Here is a 20,785-nt window from a genome sequence, read left to right as displayed (position 1 = left end):
GATAAATCTCATAGAGCTAGGAGTGATAGGACCTAGTAGCGATGTGTGAAGAGGCTGGGCCAGGAGCTATGAATCGACCCCTGCAACCACAAACAGGTCAGTACAAATAGGTGACTACACGGACACACACACACACACACACACACAGTAGCTTCTGGATGAACAAAGCCATTGCCAAGACCGTCGAAAGTTGACAGTGTCAGTGAACAACCCAAGAAGTGATACATGAACTGTCCCAATCAGAAAAGGGAGGTGAAGGTCACAGTTACATAAAAACAATTTGAATCAGTGCTACGAGAGAGAGAGAGAGAGAGAGAGGAAGGCCATAGACCTAGGATGGGTGTAGGTGATATTGCTAAATCCCAGTACCAAAATTCAACCAGAATAAGTGTGACCCAAGCTAGGGAGATAAGAGATAAGGATAGATGAGTTAGTGAATACAGTGTATTGTGAATACAGTGATAAATGAGTTAGTGAATACAGTGAAGAAGAAAGAGAAGAAGCAGGAGCCAAAACGTGAAGCATCGTGTAGCGCAGGAGCTGAGCCAGACGTAGTTCTGCCAGATATAGAGGACAATGCCTTTTGTGGTTGCAATGAGGGAGCTGGGTCTGGTCCTGGATTACTGATAGCTGAAGGTCATTGACCTTGCTCTGGAGAGCTGAATATCATATTTAGAGCACTTAACGCTAATTAAAGGAGAAGAACTGGGAAGGGGATTACGTGTGGGACCACTGTAGTGCACACAGGCGCTAGGTCAGTCAAAATACACTAACATGGTTTATTCAGTAAGTAAGTAAGTAAAGTTGTTCAGGTATACACAAGTAAGTGCATAGATTATCATACATAGCAGCATACAAGAGCCAGAGGACTCATGAGAACTGACCATGTGTATACACCTAATGTCATCCTTCCCTCTCTCCCCGCCCACCCCCCAACTCCATCTTTACCCCTCTCTCTGTCTCTCTGTCTCTGTCTGTCTGTATGTCTGTCTGTCTGTCTGTCTCTGTCTCTGTCTCTGTCTCTGTCTCTGTCTGTCTGTCTCTCTCTCTCTCTCTCTCTCTCTCTCTCTCTCTCTCTCTCTCTCTCTCTCTCTCTCTCTCTCTCTCTCTCTCTCTCTCTCTCTCTCTCTTTCTCTCTCTTTCTCTTTCTCTACATTTCTCTTCTGTTTTACACAGGGTTTGACAAGGTTAATTTAAGGATCCCTAACTTAATTGACAAGCTATTTACAGATTAAGCTGTAACCTACATCAGCTCATTTGAAAGCATTTTTATTGTTATGAGACATACAAGTAGGGAACAGGATGAAGTTGGAGCCATCTGTGGGCCAGAATTTTCATTTGATCAACTGACTTTATCTTGTTGACATCATAATCCTGTATGTATGTGTTCCAAACTCGAGTCATGGTGGGATAAATGATCTTAGATGAAGTGATGTTCTGAAGAAGAGTACAGCCAGATTGAAGTTGCTGCTTCCTGCCCGTCTTGTGGTATAGAAGCTTGTTTCACGCTGTCCTCGAAGTGGATCCAAGTGTGATACTTTGACAATATTGGCCTTGTACATAACAGTAAGGCCACCCACATCCCTCCTGTGTTGAAGGTTCTGCTGAAATGACAGATCTATCCAGGATGGGTCCAGGCGAGAGATGAGACGTCTTGCTCTGTTCTCTACTCTGTCAAGCAGTCACAGATGAGAGGGAGGGGGGGGGGCAGGCAATCCAAGAAAGTGGAGCATACTCAAGGTGTGAGCATATTTGTGCCTCATACAGAACCTTGCAACCTCTATTGTCAAGCAGATGCGAGATATGGCGAAGTGCTGTAAGGTTCCTGGCTGCCTTGTTTACAAGATTTGCAACGTAATTCTTCATGGTCAGTTTGGAGTCAAATTTCATTCCAAGAATATCAAATTCCTCCCCAGGTACCAACACCCTCCCATTCATGCCTACTACTGCACCGGCATTACCATCATGGGGCTAGAGACCATCATTGCTCTCTCTCTCTCTCTCTCTCTCTCTCTCTCTATTTATCTATCTGTCTATCTTTCTCTCACCCTCCCTCTTTCTTCTCACACTCTCTCTGTATGTTTCTCTTTCCCTCTCTCTCCTTCTCTCTCTCTCTCCTTCTCTCTCTCTCTCCTTCTCTCTCTCTCTCCTCTCTCTCTCTCTGTTTTTTTTTTTTTTTTTTTTTTTTTTTTTTTTTTTTTTTTTTTTTTTTTTTTTTTTTTTTTTTTTTTACACACAGGGTTTGACAAGGTTAAGGATCCCTAGCTTTATTGGCAAGCTAAGAGCTGTTACCTACATCAGCTCATTTGAAAGCATATCTATCTTTCTCTCTCTCTCATCTCTCTCATTCTTTTTATCTCTCTCCCCCTCCCTTCATCAACCTACCAATCTATCTCCCTCTCTCTTCGTCTCCACCTTCCATTCATGTTCCTTTTCCTTCTACTCCTCTCCCCTGGTTTCACCCTCTTCCCTCTCACCCCTAACCTTCCCCTCACTTCCCCCTCTTCCCTCTCATCCCTAGCCTTGTCCCTCACCCCCCCCCCGAGACACACTCTGAAAATACATAAGCTTGTTTCTGGGATAAAATACATAAGCTTCTTTCTGTGGTAAAAAAAATGGATTACCCAAAGGGCAGAGAACCAGGGGTCTGGTGGATGAACCCAGGAGGGAAGAACCTGGGAGGGAAGATTGGGAGTTAGAGCTCATAAAAAGGGAGGAAGAGTGTGGAAGGAAGCTAGAAGAGCTTGGCAAGAAAATGGAGGAGAGGTTAGCTGAAGAGAGCAGGAAGTGGGAGCTACAAGTCTTAGCAGCAAAAGATAAGATACAGTGCTTAGAAGAGGAACTTAAAAACCTGAAACAGGTTAGAGAGACATATGACAGTACAGACATGACATCAGGAACTTCCATATCAGTCACAGACAAGGGAGACTGTAGGGAAAAAAGGAGCTATGCCACATGTGAAGGGCCTATCAGACCCACTTGGGGCCAAGGAAAAGACGAGGAGCACACTAAGATCAAAGGAGAGGCCTGAAGACAATGAAGGACCTATGCCATATGCAGAGATTCTAACGAACAACTGAAGTGGCAAGGAACAGCTGAGCAGGAAAGACAGTTCACTGAGCATAGGGGCTTCAGTAAGGGCAGGGATTGAAGGCTGGAACATTTCAATGGAAGGAACTAAAACACCTCAGAGGATGTAAAGGGAGACACAGTGGGAGGAGGAAAATTAGAGGTCAGTGTTTGTATACAGGCTCCAAGAGCTCAATGGGGAAACCTATGATGAAAGAAAACAGGAGGAGAAAGCGATTGAAGGAATCGTGAGAGCAATAGGTGAGGTCAACATGACCTAAGTGACAAATTTTCAGAGAATTGGGTGGTTTGCGAGTGGAAGGAAACGGCCTGTCAAAGTAATTTTTACAGCAGAATCAGTACGAACCAGGATCCTGCAGGAGAAAGCATGACTGAGGAACAAATCGGAGTACTGGAGAATGTACCTCGATCACGACAGAACACAAGAAGAAAGGATGATACTGAAAGAGAGGGTATAAAGACGAAAGAAGGAACGAGACGCAATGATGAAGATGAGCAGAACCCAGACTCAGGTGGAAGGGCGAACACACCCTCCAGAAATACCCACAGAAGGACTCCAACCACGACAACCCCAATGCAGTTGAACAATCTAAACCAAAACCCACATGCTATTCCCTCTGCCTCCACCACCTACATCACAAACCCCACTCCTGCAACAGCCCCCTATGGGCACTCTGCCCCCATCACAAACCCAACCCACACTGCAAGCCCCCATAGGCCCCCTCCAGGGCTCCCACTCCCCCAACCCCAACATTCTCCCAGGACCACCATGATAGATTAGAAGCTGAAGGTTTGGTACATGAATGCAGATGGAATAACAAATAAATATGAGTGGCTTTTAAAAAATCAATGAGAAGTCCCCAGATATCATAGCAGTCACAGAAACGAAACTCACTGAGATAATAAAAGATGCAATCTTCCCACTGATATATCAGATCCTGAGGAAAGATAGAAGGAGCAGAGGGAGATGAGGGGTTGCATTACTCATAAAAAAACGTTGGGGTTTTGAGGAAATGGAAGACATGGACGAGATTGGAGAAAGGGATTACATAATAGGTCTGGAGAACATAAGGTAGCCATTGCAGTGATGTGTAACCCACCACAGAACTGCCGGAGGTCAAGAGACGAATATGAAGAGAACAACAATCGATTGTGCAAAAGTATGGGACAACTAACCCATCTCTTTGGGTAGGACCTACTTCCACTGGGAAATCCCGCCTACCAATGACTATGCCCTCGCCTGCTACCCGTCCCATTTCCACCTGACGTTACTATATAAGCGTCAGGCGCCTTGCTTCTGCTTCAGAATCTCCACAACTACGGTGCTCTTCGCACCTACTTCTAGGTTGAGGGACTGATTACCTCATCTTCTGTACATAGTCCTCCTTTCTTCAAGTTATGTCCTGGAATTTGTATTGATAAAGCCACTGGATGGCGAAACGTCTACAATAAGGATACCCAGATGTTGCACATGTGTCTCAATTTCATCTTGTTGGTATTGTATACCATTCTTGTACAACTCTGGAGGAGTGGTAAAGCCAATAATTACACCCGGCCATCCTCCGAGCAAAACAATTCGTAAACATATATGATCGATAAACATACTCAAATAATATTATACAATGTTTCCTGATAATATAGTATTCAAATATTGAAAGTCGCTAGATTCATTACAGTCTTGCGGAAATAACGTAGACAAAATAACATTTTTAATACCATTTTTATAACAACGTGAGCACAGTTCTAAGTCTAGCTCAATAAAATTAAAATTTTTCTTCCTCTGAGAATATGACCAACAACAGTCAACTAACATCTAGCTATTTATTTATTGTTACTCTAATAGACAAATGTAATGAAACATGTCAAACCAAGGATCCTCAAGTTGTGAGTCGAAGTCGCTACCACATGGCATTCTTTGCTTTCTTTAATGTTATCTTAACAAATAACGTTGGTCTGAAGGTAAATGGATGGTTATCATATTAGAAGCTTGTTTATTCTACGTTTACAGGTGTTGGTAGGTGTGTGGCTGGTGTTCTGCCTGGTCATAACAACAGGATACAGCTCATCATTAATCGCACATCTCACAGTCCAGAGTAAGAGTAAACCTCCGGAAACCTTGGAGGACCTGGTGTCTCTGAACAACTGGAGATGGGGTATCGAGCCTTGGAATATGAAGGGATCACCTGGAATATATTTTTCCACACATACAGATCCTGTAGTGAAACTTATTTATAAGAAAATGGAGGTGAGTATGATTGAGACACAGTAATAAACACGCGACAAACGTAAAGGAAAGTGTCCATAAAAATGACCTCAGTCCATCTAAAAGTGGATCTTTTTCGAGAAATATTCTATATATTAGAGTATCCACAACGCATTTTCTTTTTTAAACTAAAAATTTCACTCTAGGCTGTAATGTTCGCCGAATAGACAGATGGATATTGTTGCCTCCCACTTTTCTGGTCCTCTCAATAAAAATGTGCTGTATAGTCCTTGTGGCTTAGCGCTTCTTTTTTGATTATAATAATAATAATAATCAATAAAAATGTATGTTTCTCATCTTTCTAAATCGTGTAGAGTGCTAGAGTTGGCTGCCATCTTGTATTTACTTCGCAGTATGTCACTAGCACTAACCTTCTTAAATATTAGAGTTTTCACACTAACCTCTATGATGGCAATGTTGATTGATGTCCTGTGTGGCTAGACAGTCATTCGTTACGTCGGAAGCAAAACGTTAATAAAATATTATTGCTTTTCACATTGATTGCCTTGATGATGATGATGATGATGATGATGATGATGATAGAGAGGAAAATAATGATGATTGAAAAGTTGTTGGTGATACAAATGAAGCTGTTGATAAGAATACTAGAGGTGATAATTTTTATGATTATTTTGATGTTAAAAATAGTGAGAATGATAAGAAGTCAATGAAAACTTTAATAATAATAATAATAATAATAATAATAATAATAATAATAGCTATAATGATGATTATGAGGATAACGATTGCAATGGTGATAACGGCAACGAAAACATTCACCACAAAGACTATAGCATTTCTGGGTTCACTTGATGTAGACAAGGCGGTGCCAGTGTCAAGTGCGTGAGCCTGGAATGAAGCCCGAAGATGCCATCTCGATTCCATAGTCTACATTACAACTAATGGCCAATGAGACTTTTAATCTAGGCTTGTGGCATGAGGCTTGGAAGGATAGAAGTGATAGGCTTATAATTACTCGACCACCTTCCTCATGCCATCCTGGTATGAGCATTTTTCTCAAAACAAGCTAAAAGTATTTTTCACCTTTGATTGGCTTCAAAAGCATTAAGAAAAGAAGGCAATTCTGCTAAGAAGAAAACAAAACATATTGGAAGCTTTTAATAAACTGGCGTGATGCAGACAGGTTCCTTCTGCTCATTGGATTCTGGGGCATCTGCTGTGGAGAGGGAGGTTAGATATTCTTCACACAAAGTCATTCCTGCCATCTCCTATCGTCGAGGCTCAACCTCACACTGAAAGACAGCAGAAGACTCTCATAGGGATCTTACAGGCCGACATTAAGTCCTATATTAAAGCCTACATTACAAGCCTAGAGATTAAGTGAAAGCCTCATTACTGTGTTACATTAGGGCATGTAGTAGAGGGAAGGGGATTTTTATTCAGTAAATGAATGCATATGTGGAAAATAATTTCCCAATATTATGCTGTGTAAATAAACCTGATTAAAAGTGTATTTTTAAAAGAAGCATGTTGTCGAAAATGGGAAACCCTGCGCCTGCGCAGAGGAGACTCGCCATTGTTGTTTTGAATTGGACACTAGCATTAGTGAATATTGGGAAGAATTTTCGTGCTCTAGAGGTAAAATTGGGCTGACACCTCTCAAATAGGAGGCGAAATTGTTGGATTTGCATTCCTGCATAACTTGAGATATCAAGCGACTGGACAAGACAGCTCCAGGAACCTCAGATAAGTCTGTTATGTTTAACTCTGGCCAGTGTTATTTCATGTATAGACAGTGAGGTTTTCTGAGTATGATGCACATTAATCTCCAGTCAAATTGGTGAGTGATATTAAGATATTCTCCTTCTGTTATGTAAATTGTATATATATAAAATCGTTTATTAATTTTAATATAGAGTCCACAAATTTATATGTTTATCAGAATTCCTGGTGATACATATTTCATTTGTAATTAATAGGTCTAGAGCAACTTGTGGATATGACAGTTGTAGGTATCGAAGGGGGACATTTTTTGTGTCCCAAATTCCTACTTGTCTATGTAACTCTGATAAATAATAATTATGTTTGTTATCATTTACTGTTATGTACATAATGAGTTACATTCAGATAAATGCAATTTCCAAATTTAATTTGCCCGTTCGTCCTTCTTGAACGGGAGGTAATTAGTGAAGTCATTAATTAGTTAATTACTTAATAATTATATGTGAAATGACAGAAGGAGGTGGATGTTAAGTTCACAAATTTACTTAATGTGTAGTGGATTATAATTATTACAATATTAATTTGATAAGACAATTCTGGCCAAGATTTATATCAGTGTATGTGTAATTGATAAGCCAAGTGTAGCTAATTATATTAATGTGTATAATATTAATTTTGCTATGCCAAATTCTGGCAAGGATTTATATTAATTTGTATAATATTAAATTTGGATAAGCCAAGTCAAGTATGGCTAAAGATTATATTAATGTTTATAATATTAATTTTGCTATGCCAAATTCTGGCAAGGACTTACATTAATTTGTATAATATTAATTTTGATAAGCCAAGTCTGGCTAAAGGTTTGTTTGTATTAATGTACATTTAAAATTTATATTATAATTTTCTAGCTAGGATTTATTCAAAGGTAAGTTGTATCAGTGTTGTAAGTTGTAATCAGTGTTATTAATTGAGTTGAATTTAATACATTGCATCATGGCTGAAAATGAGGAAATTAATATAGAAGACAAACAAATGGAATATAGAGCAAAGAAAGCATCATTGCAAGCTAGAAAGGGTCATGTAACAAAAGCATACAATAAATGTTTGGAATTAATGAATCAAGAAACTATGAATACTGATTTAAAATTGTATTTAGATGCTTTACGTAATAAATATGATTCATACAAATTATATTACAACAAATATGAAGGAGATTTGTTAGTAAACTGTGTAGATGAGACTGAAGTAGATCTCATGATTAATCAGTATTATGAATTAGAGGAAAAGATTCTTTCTTGTAAAAGTCAGGCTTTGAATAAATTAAAATGTGTAAACCAGGCAGTTGGTCAGTCTGCTCCAACAAATAATATGTCTTTGCCAAATCTCCCAAAATTGTGTTTGCCTGTATTTAATCCTGGTGAAAATTGGGAGGAATTTTGGTCAATTTTTAAAGCAGCTGTGCATGACAGGAGTGATCTAGCCTGTGTAACTAAATTATTTTACCTCAAAGGACAGGTAAGAGGAGATGCTCACATACTGATACAAGCCTTTCCCAATGTAGACGACTCTTACAAGGAAGCAGTTAAGTAAGTAAGTAAGTAAGTAAGTAAGTTTATTCAGGTATACACAAATACAGTTACATAGAATTATCATACATAGCAGCATATGTGTAGAGAACCTAGGATAACCCAAAAAAGTCAGACAGAGTGTGTTATCCTAGGTTCTCTACACATATGCTGCTATGTATGATAATTCTATGTAACTGTATTTGTGTATACCTGAATAAACTTACTTACTTACTTACTTACTTACTTAACTGCTTCCTTGTATGAGTCGTCTACATTGGGAAAGGCTTGTATCAGTATGTGAGCATCTCCTCTTACCTGTCCTTTGAGGTAAAAGGTTGAAGGTCACTTATGGTAATATAGAACAAAGTAGGTTGGATCTAGTGAATGTTATTGTTAACTTAAAATCTCCAGATCACCCTTACAAAGGTTTACAGCAGTTTAGAGTTAAACTGGAGAGCACTCTCAAAACTTTAAGTAATAAATATAATCTGAAGGAATCAGATTGAATGCCATTGTACAAAATAAATTAAGCTATAAAACAGTTGAATGCTCTCAAACAAGTATCACAAAAGTTATTTTGGTCAGGAGGAAATAAGACTAGGTCTACAAGAATTAATTGTTCAGTTGCAGACCAGCCAACTAACTCATTTTAAAGATGCAACACATAATAACTCTGAGGTATCTGTCAAGTTTCACAAAGGGAAAAATTATCCCAATGTTAATAATCAAAATTCATTTCCTAAAAAGAGTTACATAGGGGCATATCAAGTAGCAGGAATCAGAAATAATGATTCTCCACAAGGTAAGAAGAATAAGTACCCTCCTAAGAGTAGCCCAGTTAATAAGAAACCAGTCAGAGAAAAGAGAGATTGTCTTTTCTGCAAGGGTACTCATTTTTCTAAGAATTGCAATGCATACAATTCATGGAATGATAAAGTTGAAAGATTGGAGGAACTTGACAGATGTATCAGGTGTTTGGGTAATCACAATGTAAAGGATTGTTATGCCAAATTAAACTTCTGTTATCAATGTCACAAAGGAAGACACCATATAGTCATGTGTAAAGGTCTATATGATAATGTTGATAATAATGATAATGTTGACAATCCTGACACAACAGTGGCTAATGTAAAAATTGCTGCTAATGTTAATAATGATGGTTTTGCTGAAGTAGCCTTACCTGTGTTACAGGCAAAAATTGATGATAAAAGGCATAAATCAAAAAATGTAAATGCATTATTAGACCAGGGATCCCAGCGTACTTTCATAAAACGTAAATGTCTTGATGGTATGAAAGTACAGATGGGGGATCCTACAACTCTAAAATCATCTGGTTTTCTCTCAGATAAAAGGGCTCAATTGTATGACACTGTTTATGTAACTGTCAAGTTGGGCAATGAGAAAAAACGTGTTAATGCAGTAATTGTAGATAGACTTCCAGAGAAAATATCTACAGTTGGGCTTAGTAAAGCTACAGAAAGACTTTCACATAATGTAAATTTAGCATCTTCTGGTGTAAGTGATGATTCTGTAGGCCCAATAAATATTTTGATAGGTAGTGACTATTATGCCTCCTTTGTAAAGGGTATGGTAAAGAAATATGGTGTCACCCTTTTGAAGACTGCAGGAGGACATGTAATGTATGGTAGGATTCCTCGTAATAATAATTCATGACTAGAGGAAACTACAAATACCATAACTGTGTGTCTTACTCATGAAATCGTACCCCAGTATAATTCTTCCATAGAGGATGGTGTTGAGCCAGTGCATAAATTGTGGGAATTAGACAACATTGGAATAAATGTAAATGAAGAAAGTCCAGACGATTCTTTTACTCAGGAGCAATACCTGAGAGATATAAAATTTGAATCTGGACAATACGACTTCCGTGGAGACTGAACCATCCAGAATTACCCACTAATTACAGAATGGCATATGGACAGTTAAAGGTTCAGCTCCGCAAACTGAGTAAGACACCAGAATTGTTAACTGCCTATAATGATATAATTGCTGGGCAGTTAATTAATAAATTTATAGAAGAGGTACCTCCTGAGCAAGCCAAAATTTATGGTCACTATTTGCCACATCATGGAGTGAAGAAGGATTCTAAGACCACTCCTCTGAGAATTGTGTTTAATTGTAGTGCCAGGAGTAACAAAAATGTACCTAGTTTAAATGACTGTTTGATGACAGGTCCGTCGTTGACGGAAAAATTAGGAGATATCTTATTAAATTTCAGGATGAAGAATTATGCCTTTACGGCTGACATAAGTAAAGCTTTCCTAAGAGTGAGTTTACAAGAGGCTGACCGGGATTGTACCCGCTTCTTATGGACTGAGAATCCTAGTGACCCACTTAGCCCTCTGAAAACCTTTCGCTTTAGGAGCGTATTATTTGGTGCTACATCCAGTCCGTTCCTACTTCAAGCGACGATAAATGCACACCTTAAACGTATGGGAAGTCCATTGAGTAAAGTAATGAGCAAACAATTTTATGTGGATAATTTCCTGAGAGTGACGTCAACTGAAGAGGAACTGTTAATGACTTATGGAGAGGCTAATAAAATAATGCAAAGTGCAAATATGCCTCTGAGGGAATGGGATAATAATTCGTCCAAATTAAAGGAAAAAATAAGTAAAGATTTCCCTGGAGATGAAGTGCCAAAATGTAGTAATATATTGGGTTTAACTTGGGATACTGAGAGAGATTTGTTAATGTTAAAACCTAAAAATTAAGGTATGCCCAATAAATTAACTAAGAGAGTTTTGCTTGCTGAAGTTTCCAAATGTTTTGATCCACTAGGTTTAGTGTCACCCCTTACTATGAGAGAGAAATTATTAATACAGGAAGCATGGAAACTTAAATGTGCTTGGGATGAAATTCTACCTGAGGAATTCATTAACAGGCGGGATGAATTAATTAGTGATTATGAAAAAATTCCAATGTTGGAGTAACCATGCCAGGTGGCCAATCCAAATGGAAAAAATGTACTCCACATTTTTTGTGATGCTTCAAAATTGGCATATGGATCAGTTGCTTACCTTCAATGTAATAGTGTTATTTCTCTTGTTATGTCTAAGGCTAAAGTGTCTCCAATTAAATCATGTACCTTGCCTCAGTTGGAATTAACAGCCATTTATGTAGGTGTCAAATTAGCTAATTATATAAGAAATAAGTTGCAGGAGATAAATATTAGCGACACTGTAATTTGGTCTGATAATGAGGTATCCTTACAATGGATTCGTAATGGAAACAGTAAAATTGTGTACACACAAAACAGAGTCGCTGAAATTAATCAGATGCAAGAGAAGTATAATAGTTTGGGTCAGCATATGCTGACCCAAACTATTATACTTCTATTATACTTTATATTATACTATTATACTTCTATTATACTTTCCCCTGGTGAGGAGAATCCAGCTGATTTCTTGTCTCGAGGTTTATCTTATGCTAAATTTGTAAATGCTGTATCATGGTTTAAAGGACCGAGCTGGTTGATAAATAAAGCTAATTGGCCTGTACAAAAGGCGTATATTGCTCCTGTTGAAATTACTGTGACCACCGCTCCAATAGTTTGTCCTTCATTAGCCACTGATATAAATAGGTATTCCTCTTTACCCAAACTAATCAATGTAACTAAGTTGGTGTTTAAATTTCTAAACAAGATGAATATCTCATATAAATTTTCACATCCTCTTGAATATTGGATAAAGAGGGTATAGGAAGAAATCTATGGAAATGAGATTAAATTGATGATGGAAAGAAAAATTGTGAAAGGTTCTATAATAGAGAAATTGGAGCTGTATTTAGAGAACAATGTAATTAGGTACAGAGGTAGGTTACAAAATGCTGAATTGGGTGATTATGCTAAACACCCTATCTTACTGCCCAAAACTCATCATCTAACAAATTTGATTGTTCTAAATGCCCATAAAAATGTAATGCATGGTGGGGTACAAGATACCTTAAATTGTATTAGGGAAACTTTCTGGATTCCACAAGGATGGCAAAGTGTAAAAAGGGTGATTAAATCTTGTATAATATGTCGCCGTGTGGATGCCAGATCCTATATGTACCCAGGTCCTCCACCATTGTCAAATGAGCAATTTGAGTCATTAGCAACGTCCTCTGCCTGGCTGCAGTGTGGAAAATAATTTCCCAATATTATGCTGTGTAAATAAACCTGATTAAAAGTGTATTTTTAAAAGAAGTATGTTGTCGAAAATGGGAAACCCTGCGCCTGCACAGAGGAGACTCGCCATTGTTGTTTTGAATTGGACACTAGCATTAGTGAATATTGGGAAAAAATTTTGTGCTCTAGAGGTAAAATTGGGCTGACACCTCTCAAATAGGAGGCGAAATTGTTGGATTTGCATTCCTGCATAACTTGAGATATCAAGCGACTGGACAAGACAGCTCCAGGAACCTCAGATAAGTCTGTTATGTTTAACTCTGGCCAGTGTTATTTCATGTATAGACAGTGAGGTTTTCTGAGTATGATACACATTAATCTCCAGTCAAATTGGTGAGTGATATTAAGATATTCTCCTTCTGTTATGTAAATTGTATATATATAATCGTTTATTAATTTTAATATAGAGTCCACAAATTTATATGTTTATCAGAATTCCTGGTGATACATATTTCATTTGTAATTAATAGGTCTAGAGCAACTTGTGGATATGACAGTTGTAGGTATCGAAGGGGGACATTTTTTGTGACCTAGGTGTCCCAAATTCCTACTTGTCTATGTAACTCTGATAAACAATAATTATGTTTGTTATCATTTACTGTTATGTACATAATGAGTTACATTCAGATAAATGTAATTTTCCACAGCATATTTACAGATGGGGTTGTTAAGGAATTTAATGTTGAGAAATTCTTTTTTCATCCATTTTTACATTCAGGTTGTGAGAGCAGACGAAGCCTTGTCTATGGTAAAGGAAGGAAGTTACAGTTTCATAACGACTAAGTATTACATTACCGTCGTCATCCAGTCCTTCTACACGAACATCTACGGCCAGTCTCCCTACTACATCTCTCGCTCTGGAATATACTTAGTAGCTGATTTTGGATGGGGATTTAGGCAAGTTGTCGATGTGTTAAGTTCTTTAATGTATCCCTATATTGCATAACCCCAGCCCCCTTTACGTCGAAGGTATGTAGATGAATGGTTCAGAGATCCGACAAGTTGATAAATTAGTCACACTTGGGTATCTTTATTGAGAAAACTGCTGCACCTCTCCTGCCTACAGTATATAAGCTACTTCTCCGCAGATATGCTGTATTCTTTTCAAGATTGATGGACTGACCACATCGACTCAAGGCTGAGGGACTGATTACCTCAAACTCCTCCTGTTCTTCATCATCCTTCTTTGTATGGACTGATGCAGCCACTGTGTGGCGAAAAGTTTCCTCAATATAGATACCCAAGTGTTGCGTATGTGTCTAATTTAATTGAGCTATGTGTAGAAAGAGGTTTGGTAATAAGTAATACATATTTTACGAGGAAGAGGATAAATAAATATACAAGGTAATGTAGCACGTAATGAAAGTAGTTTGTTAGATTATGTATTGGTGGATAAAAGGTTGATGGGTAGGCTCCAGGATGTACACGTTTATAGAGGGGCAACTGATATATCGGATCATTATCTAGTTGTAGCTACAGTTAGAGTAAGAGGTAGATGGGAGAAGAGGAAAATGGCAACAACAAGTAAGAGAGAGGCGAAAATGTATAAACTAATGGAGGAGGAAGTTCGTGTGAAATATAAGCAACTATTGGCAGAAAGATGGACTTGTGCAAGTATGAGTAGTAAGGGATTGAAGAGGGTTGGAATAGCTTTAAAAATGCAGTATTAGAATGAGGGGCAGAAGTTTGTGGTTATGGGAGGGTGGGTGCAGGAGGAAAGAGGAGTGAATGGTGGAATGATGAAATAAAGGGTGTGATAAAAGAGAAAAAGGTAGCTTATGAGAGGTATTTACAAAGCAGAAGTGTTATAAGAGCAGAGTATATGGAGAGTAAAAGAAAGGTGAAGAGAGTGGTGAGAGAGTGCAAAAGGAGAGCGGATCATAGAGTGGGAGAGGTACTGTCAAGGAATTTTAATGAAAATAAGAAAAAAATTTGGAGTGAGTTGAATAAGTTAAGAAAGCATAGGGAACAAATGAATTTATCAGTTAAAAACAGAGAAGGGGAGTTAGTAGATGGGGAGATGGAGGTTTTGGGTAGATGGCGAGAATATTTTGAGGAACTTTTAAATGTCGACGAAGAAAGGGAGGCGGTAATTTCATGCACTGGTCAGGAAGGTATATCATCTTTTAGGAGTGAAGAAGAGCAGGATGTTAGTGTGGGGGAGATGCATGAGGCATTACGTAGAATGAAAGGCCGAAAAGCAGCTGGAACTGACGGGATCATGACAGAAATGTTAAAAGCAGAGGGGGACATAGTGTTGGAGTGGTTGGTATTTTTGTTTAATAAATGTATGAAAGAGGGGAAGGTGCCTAGGGATTGGCGGAGAGCGTGTATAGTCCCTTTATATAAAGGGAAGGGGGACAAGAGAGACTGTAGAAATTATAGAGGAATAAGTTTACTGAGTATACCAGGAAAAATGTACGGTAGGGTTATTATTGAGACAATTGGATGTAAGACAGAAAGTAGAATTGAGGATGAGAAAGGAGGTTTTAGAGTGGGTAGGGTATGTGTAGATCAAGTGTTTACATTGAAGCATATAAGTGAGCAGTATTTAGATAAAGATAGGGAAGTTTTTATTACATTTATGGATTCAGAAAAGGCATATGATAGAGTGGATAGAGGAGCAATGTGGCAGATGTTGCAAGTATATGGAATAGGTGGTAAGTTACTAAATGCTGTTAAGAGTTTTTATGAGGATGGTGAGGCTCAGGTTAGGGTGTGTAGAAGAGAGGGAGACTACTTCCCGGTAAAAGTAGGTCTTAGACAGGGATGTGTAATGTCACCATGGTTGTTTAATATATTTATAGATGGGGTTGTAAAAGAAGTAAATGCTAGGGTGTTCGGGAGAGGGGTGGCATTAAATTATGGGGAGTTAAATACAAAATGGGAATTGACACAGTTATTTTTTGCTGATGATACTGTGCTCATGGGAGATTCTAAAGAAAATTTGCAAAGGTTAGTGGATGAGTTTGGGAATGTGTGTAAAGGTAGAAAGTTGAAAGTGAACATAGAAAAGAGTAAGGTGATGAGGGTATCAAATGATTTAGATAAAGAAAAATTGGATATCAAATTGGGTAGGAGGAGTATGGAAGAAGTGAATGTTTTCAGATACTTGGGAGTTGACGTGTCGGAGGATGGATTTATGAAGGATGAGGTTAATCATAGAATTGATGAGGGAAAAAAGGTGAGTGGTGCATTGAGGTATATGTGGAGTCAAAAAATGTTATCTATGGAGGCAAAGAAAGGAGTGTATGAAAGTATAGTAGTACCAACACTTTTATATGGGTGTGAAGCTTGGGTTGTAAATGCTGCAACAAGGAGGTGGTTGGAGGCAGTGGAGATGTCCTGTCTAAGATCAAAGTGTGGTGTAAATATTATGCAGAAAATTCGGAGTGTGGAAATTAGGAGAAGGTGTGGAGTTAATAATAGTATTAGTCAGAGGGTTGAAGAGGGGTTGTTGAGGTGGTTTGGTTATTTAGAGAGAATGGATCAAAGTAGAATGACATGGAGAGCGTATAAATCTATGGGAAGGAAGGGGGGTAAGGGTCGTCCTCGAAAAGGTTGGAGGGAGGGGGTAAAGGAGGTGTTGTGGGCGAGGGGTTTGGACTTCCAGCAAGCGTACGTGAGCGTGTTAGATAGGAGTGAATGGAGACAAATGGTATTTGGGACCTGACGATCTGTTGGAGTGTGAGCAGGGTAATATTTAGTGAAGGGATTCAGGGAAACCGGTTATTTTATATAACCGGAGTTGAGTCCTGGAAATGGGAAGTACAATGCCTGCACTCTAAAGGAGGGGTTTGGGATATTGGCAGTTTGGAGAGATATATTGTGTATTTTTATACGTATATGCTTCTAAACTGTTGTATTCTGGGCACCTCGGCAAAAACAGTAATTATGTGTGAGTGAGGTTAAAGTGTTGAATGATGATAAAAGTATTTTCTTTTTGGGGATTTTCTTTCTCTTTGGGTCACCCTGCCTCGGTGGGAGACGGCCGACTTGTTGAATATATATATATATATATATATATATATATATATATATATATATATATATATATATATATATATATATATATATATATATATATATATATATATATATATATATATATATATATATATACATATATATATATATATATATATATATATATATATATATATATATATATATATATATATATATATATATATATATATATATATATACATATATATATATATATATATATATATATATATATATATATATATATATATATATATATATATATATATATATATATATATATATATATATATATATATATATGTATATATATATATATATATATATATATATATATATATATATTTATGTATATTATATATATATATGCATATATATATATATGTATATATAATATATATATATGTATATACATATATATATTATATATATATATATGTATATATATACATATACATATATATATATATGTACATATATATGTATATATATATATACATATATATATATGTGTATATATATATATATATATATATATATATATATATATATATATATATATATATATTATATATATATATATAAATATGTATTCAACAGAAAAGAGGAAGGTGGCAACAACAAGTAAGAGGGAGGTGAAAGTGTATAAACTAAGGGAGGAGGAAGTTCGGGTGAGATATAACGACTATTGGCAGAAAGGTGGGCTAGTGCAAAAATGAGTAGTGGGGGTTGAAGAGGTTGGAATAGTTTTATATAATTATATAATGAACACTTAGCTGATAAATGACAGCAAATCGTCTACACAGCCGTCCCTGCAGACGAGGTCTAGATGCTGTCGAAACCATCACAACAGTGGGCTGTCAAGAGATACAAATTGTAAGTATATTACCCCTAGGGGGTGTTATGTCAGCATATTTCATTCGATGATGGCTGACAACTACTTACTTGTTTGGACTCAAAAGTCCACACCTTACTGCCGATTATAGGCTGATTACAAACTCCTTGTGACTCAAGAATTGCGCAATTCCCCGATCTACAAGAAATTCGTAACATACCTTGCTCTTTGTAACGTGAGCTATGGTGTTCTCAACACCTTCGACAGATATCGGTGACTTGATAGAAGCTGAAGTGTCCTTGGATGTCCACGTCTTCCATTGTCTAGGAAACGCACACTGGTACACTATGTTCTACAAGATTCGTCCTTATTGTTCACAATGTATCACAAGAGAAGCTGATCACACCTCTCTTATGTTTATCGTGTTCTGCGAGACACTTTATTCACACTAACGCACAGATCAGTGTTCTTTGTTGGTTATCCTGGCGTCAGTGTGACTCGTAGTAGAGTCAAAAGTAATCTGGCCAGACGCTACAGGGCTCCATCCCGTCACTGGCCCCAGCACAAAAAAAAAACGCTGACCCAGTACCTTGCATCCTTGTCACCTCCTCGATGAAGCAAAGCAGAATGTTTGTTTCTTGCTGTCTTAATCATAGACAACAATGTACACTATCTTTACTATGGTAATAAAGTGGGAGCAGGATTTTCCTTAATTGTCCTGCTAAATAAGAGATGTACTGTCTCTTATAAAAATACACGTTGCAACACCCCTGCAAGAAGCAGAGGTCATTTGACCACGCATAGCATCTGTGATCAATTACTCACTCTAGCAGTAAACAAGACGCTCGCCCCTTCTAGTGGCCCCTCAGGGCTGAGAAGGGGGCTGAAGGGGGCTGAAGGGGGCTGATACCCCCCTCCTGGAGAAAATTTCTCCACACTGGGGGGCGGCGGAGGTTCGCTGCAGGTGAACTATTCATCACTTAACATTAATTTGATTTTCTCACTCGCCACCACTGCTGCTTGTCTTTTCTGAACAGCTTTAGTCTGTGCGGTGTCTGGAGAATCACTAATTTTGTTTTCAACACTGTGTAATTCTAACGGCACTAGTTTATTTATTGTCCGCTTATTCACTACACCTTTGCTCAAAACATCAACTGTCCTGATGATTCCATTTGCATCAGGATATATGGTCACAATTTTTCCAAGTGGCCATTGGGACCTCGGACCATCATTGTCGATAATCACTATGTCACCAGGTCTTAAGGACTTATGATTTTCAGGAACACCAGCTCCATAGAAGTGTTCTCTCAATGAGGTGAGATAGTCTTCTCGCCAAATTTTCTCCCAACGTTCAATCACTTTATTAAGGTGTTTGAATTTACGTCTGAGTTGCTCAGGTTCGAAATAAGTAGGATCCTCTATGATTTCTTTATCATTCATGGGAGGAACAGGTTCGAGCCTTCTGCCATGGAGTAAATGAGATGGACTTAACACTTCTAAATTGTCCAGATCATCGGTAACATAAGTTAGAGGTCTGTTGTTGACTCTATTTTCTATTTCAGTCACAACTGTACGGAATTCTTCTAAGTCTATTCTCTGACGATGAAGAGTCTTCCTTAAACAACGTTTTACAATGCCGATCATTCTTTCATAAAATCCGCCGTGCCATGGAGATTTAGGAGGAATGTATCTCCAACGACATCTGCGTTGATTCAGCATCTGTTGTACTTCTGGTTGATCAAAGATCTTGCTTATATAAGCAGCACCAGCAACAAAGTTCGTTGCATTATCTGAAATCATCAGTCTGGGACATGCCCTTCTGGCTGCAAACCTTCTGAATAATTTGATAAAGGTTTCAGCAGACATGTCAGTGGCTACTTCTAGATGTACTGCTCTAGTTGTAGCACAAGTGAACAAACAGATGTACACCTTGATGGGAACTTTGTCAACAGTGTTGGTTAAAATTATTGGTCCAGTATAATCTACACCTGTCACCTCAAATGGAGTGATATGACAAACTCTTTCAGAGGGATATGGAGGTGGACCTGGATACTGACATACTCGCATATCGTAGTGACGACAAGTAATACAGTCCTTTATTTGTTTTTTCACACTTTGTCGACCTTGAGGTATCCAGTAGGATTGTCGTATATGACAAAGTGTGTCAGCTACCCCACCATGTAACACGTTACTGTGGGCGTTTTGCACAATCAGTTTGGTTAGCCAATGATTCTTGGGGATCAATATTGGATGTATGGCTTCTTTAGGTAGTGAAGAATTATGAATTCTTCCTCGACATCTTATAATCTTTTCTGAGTCGAGATAAAGTCCTAAAGAATTAATCATGACAAGTTTCTTTGGGGATTTATCTTGTGTTTCTAGAAATTTATATTCTGTAGAGAACACATCTTTCTGTATTAGTTTCACCCAGTATTTAATGGGTTCAAGACATTCATAATCAGGTTTCATTCCTTTAATGAATTTAAAGACAAGAGCTGTAACTCTTAAGAGTTTACCCAAAGATGAGTATTTAGATCCATCAATGACTATTTCTGTTGTGTCTGCTGCAGTATTTACACAACTTATTTCTGCTGTGTTCAAGCAGACTGCTTCTTCTGGCATAATGTGAGCTTTTTGCTGAGGCCAGTTATTTTCATTAGAGAGCCAGTTCGGTCCGTGGAGCCATAATTTATTATCCACAAATTTCTTGAGTGGGACACCACGTGACAACATGTCAGCTGGATTCTCTTGGGTAGAGACGTGAAGAAAGAGATAATCTCTCTGCATCTCTTTTATTTCTGCTACTCTGTTCTGTACATAGACCAACTTACTCTTATTATTTCTTAACCACTGGAGAACTGCTTCATTATCACTCCAGATCACGGTTTTCTCAATAGTGAGATGATCAAGTACTTTGTTGAGATAGACAGCTAATTTTGTACCTACATAGAGTGCTGTCAGTTCCAATTGTGGTACTGTTCTGACCTTCAAGGGTGCTACCCTGGCCTTTGAAGTAATTAGTGTACTTCCTTCAGCATTACTCATGTAAGCTACAGCGCCATAACCTCTGGTAGACGCATCACAGAACACATGTAATGTGTACTTGTTTCCCTCTTGACCTATTTGTCTGGGAAATTTAATTTGAT

At 37.9% G+C, this 20,785-nt stretch overlaps 1 protein-coding gene across 1 annotated transcript in view; it reads left to right on the top strand.

Annotated features, from left to right (window-relative positions):
- Positions 1-20,785, top strand: part of LOC138853105 (uncharacterized) — a 100,092-nt gene that overhangs the window by 62,139 nt on the left and 17,168 nt on the right. The window contains 2 exon segments of the mRNA XM_070087726.1: positions 5,099-5,335; positions 13,515-13,693. Coding sequence (XP_069943827.1) covers positions 5,099-5,335; positions 13,515-13,693 — 416 coding nt within the window.

Source organism: Cherax quadricarinatus, chromosome 22, assembly GCF_038502225.1.
Source record: "Cherax quadricarinatus isolate ZL_2023a chromosome 22, ASM3850222v1, whole genome shotgun sequence".
NCBI lineage: Eukaryota > Metazoa > Arthropoda > Malacostraca > Decapoda > Parastacidae > Cherax > Cherax quadricarinatus.
This window is presented reverse-complemented; position numbering and strand designations above follow the sequence as displayed.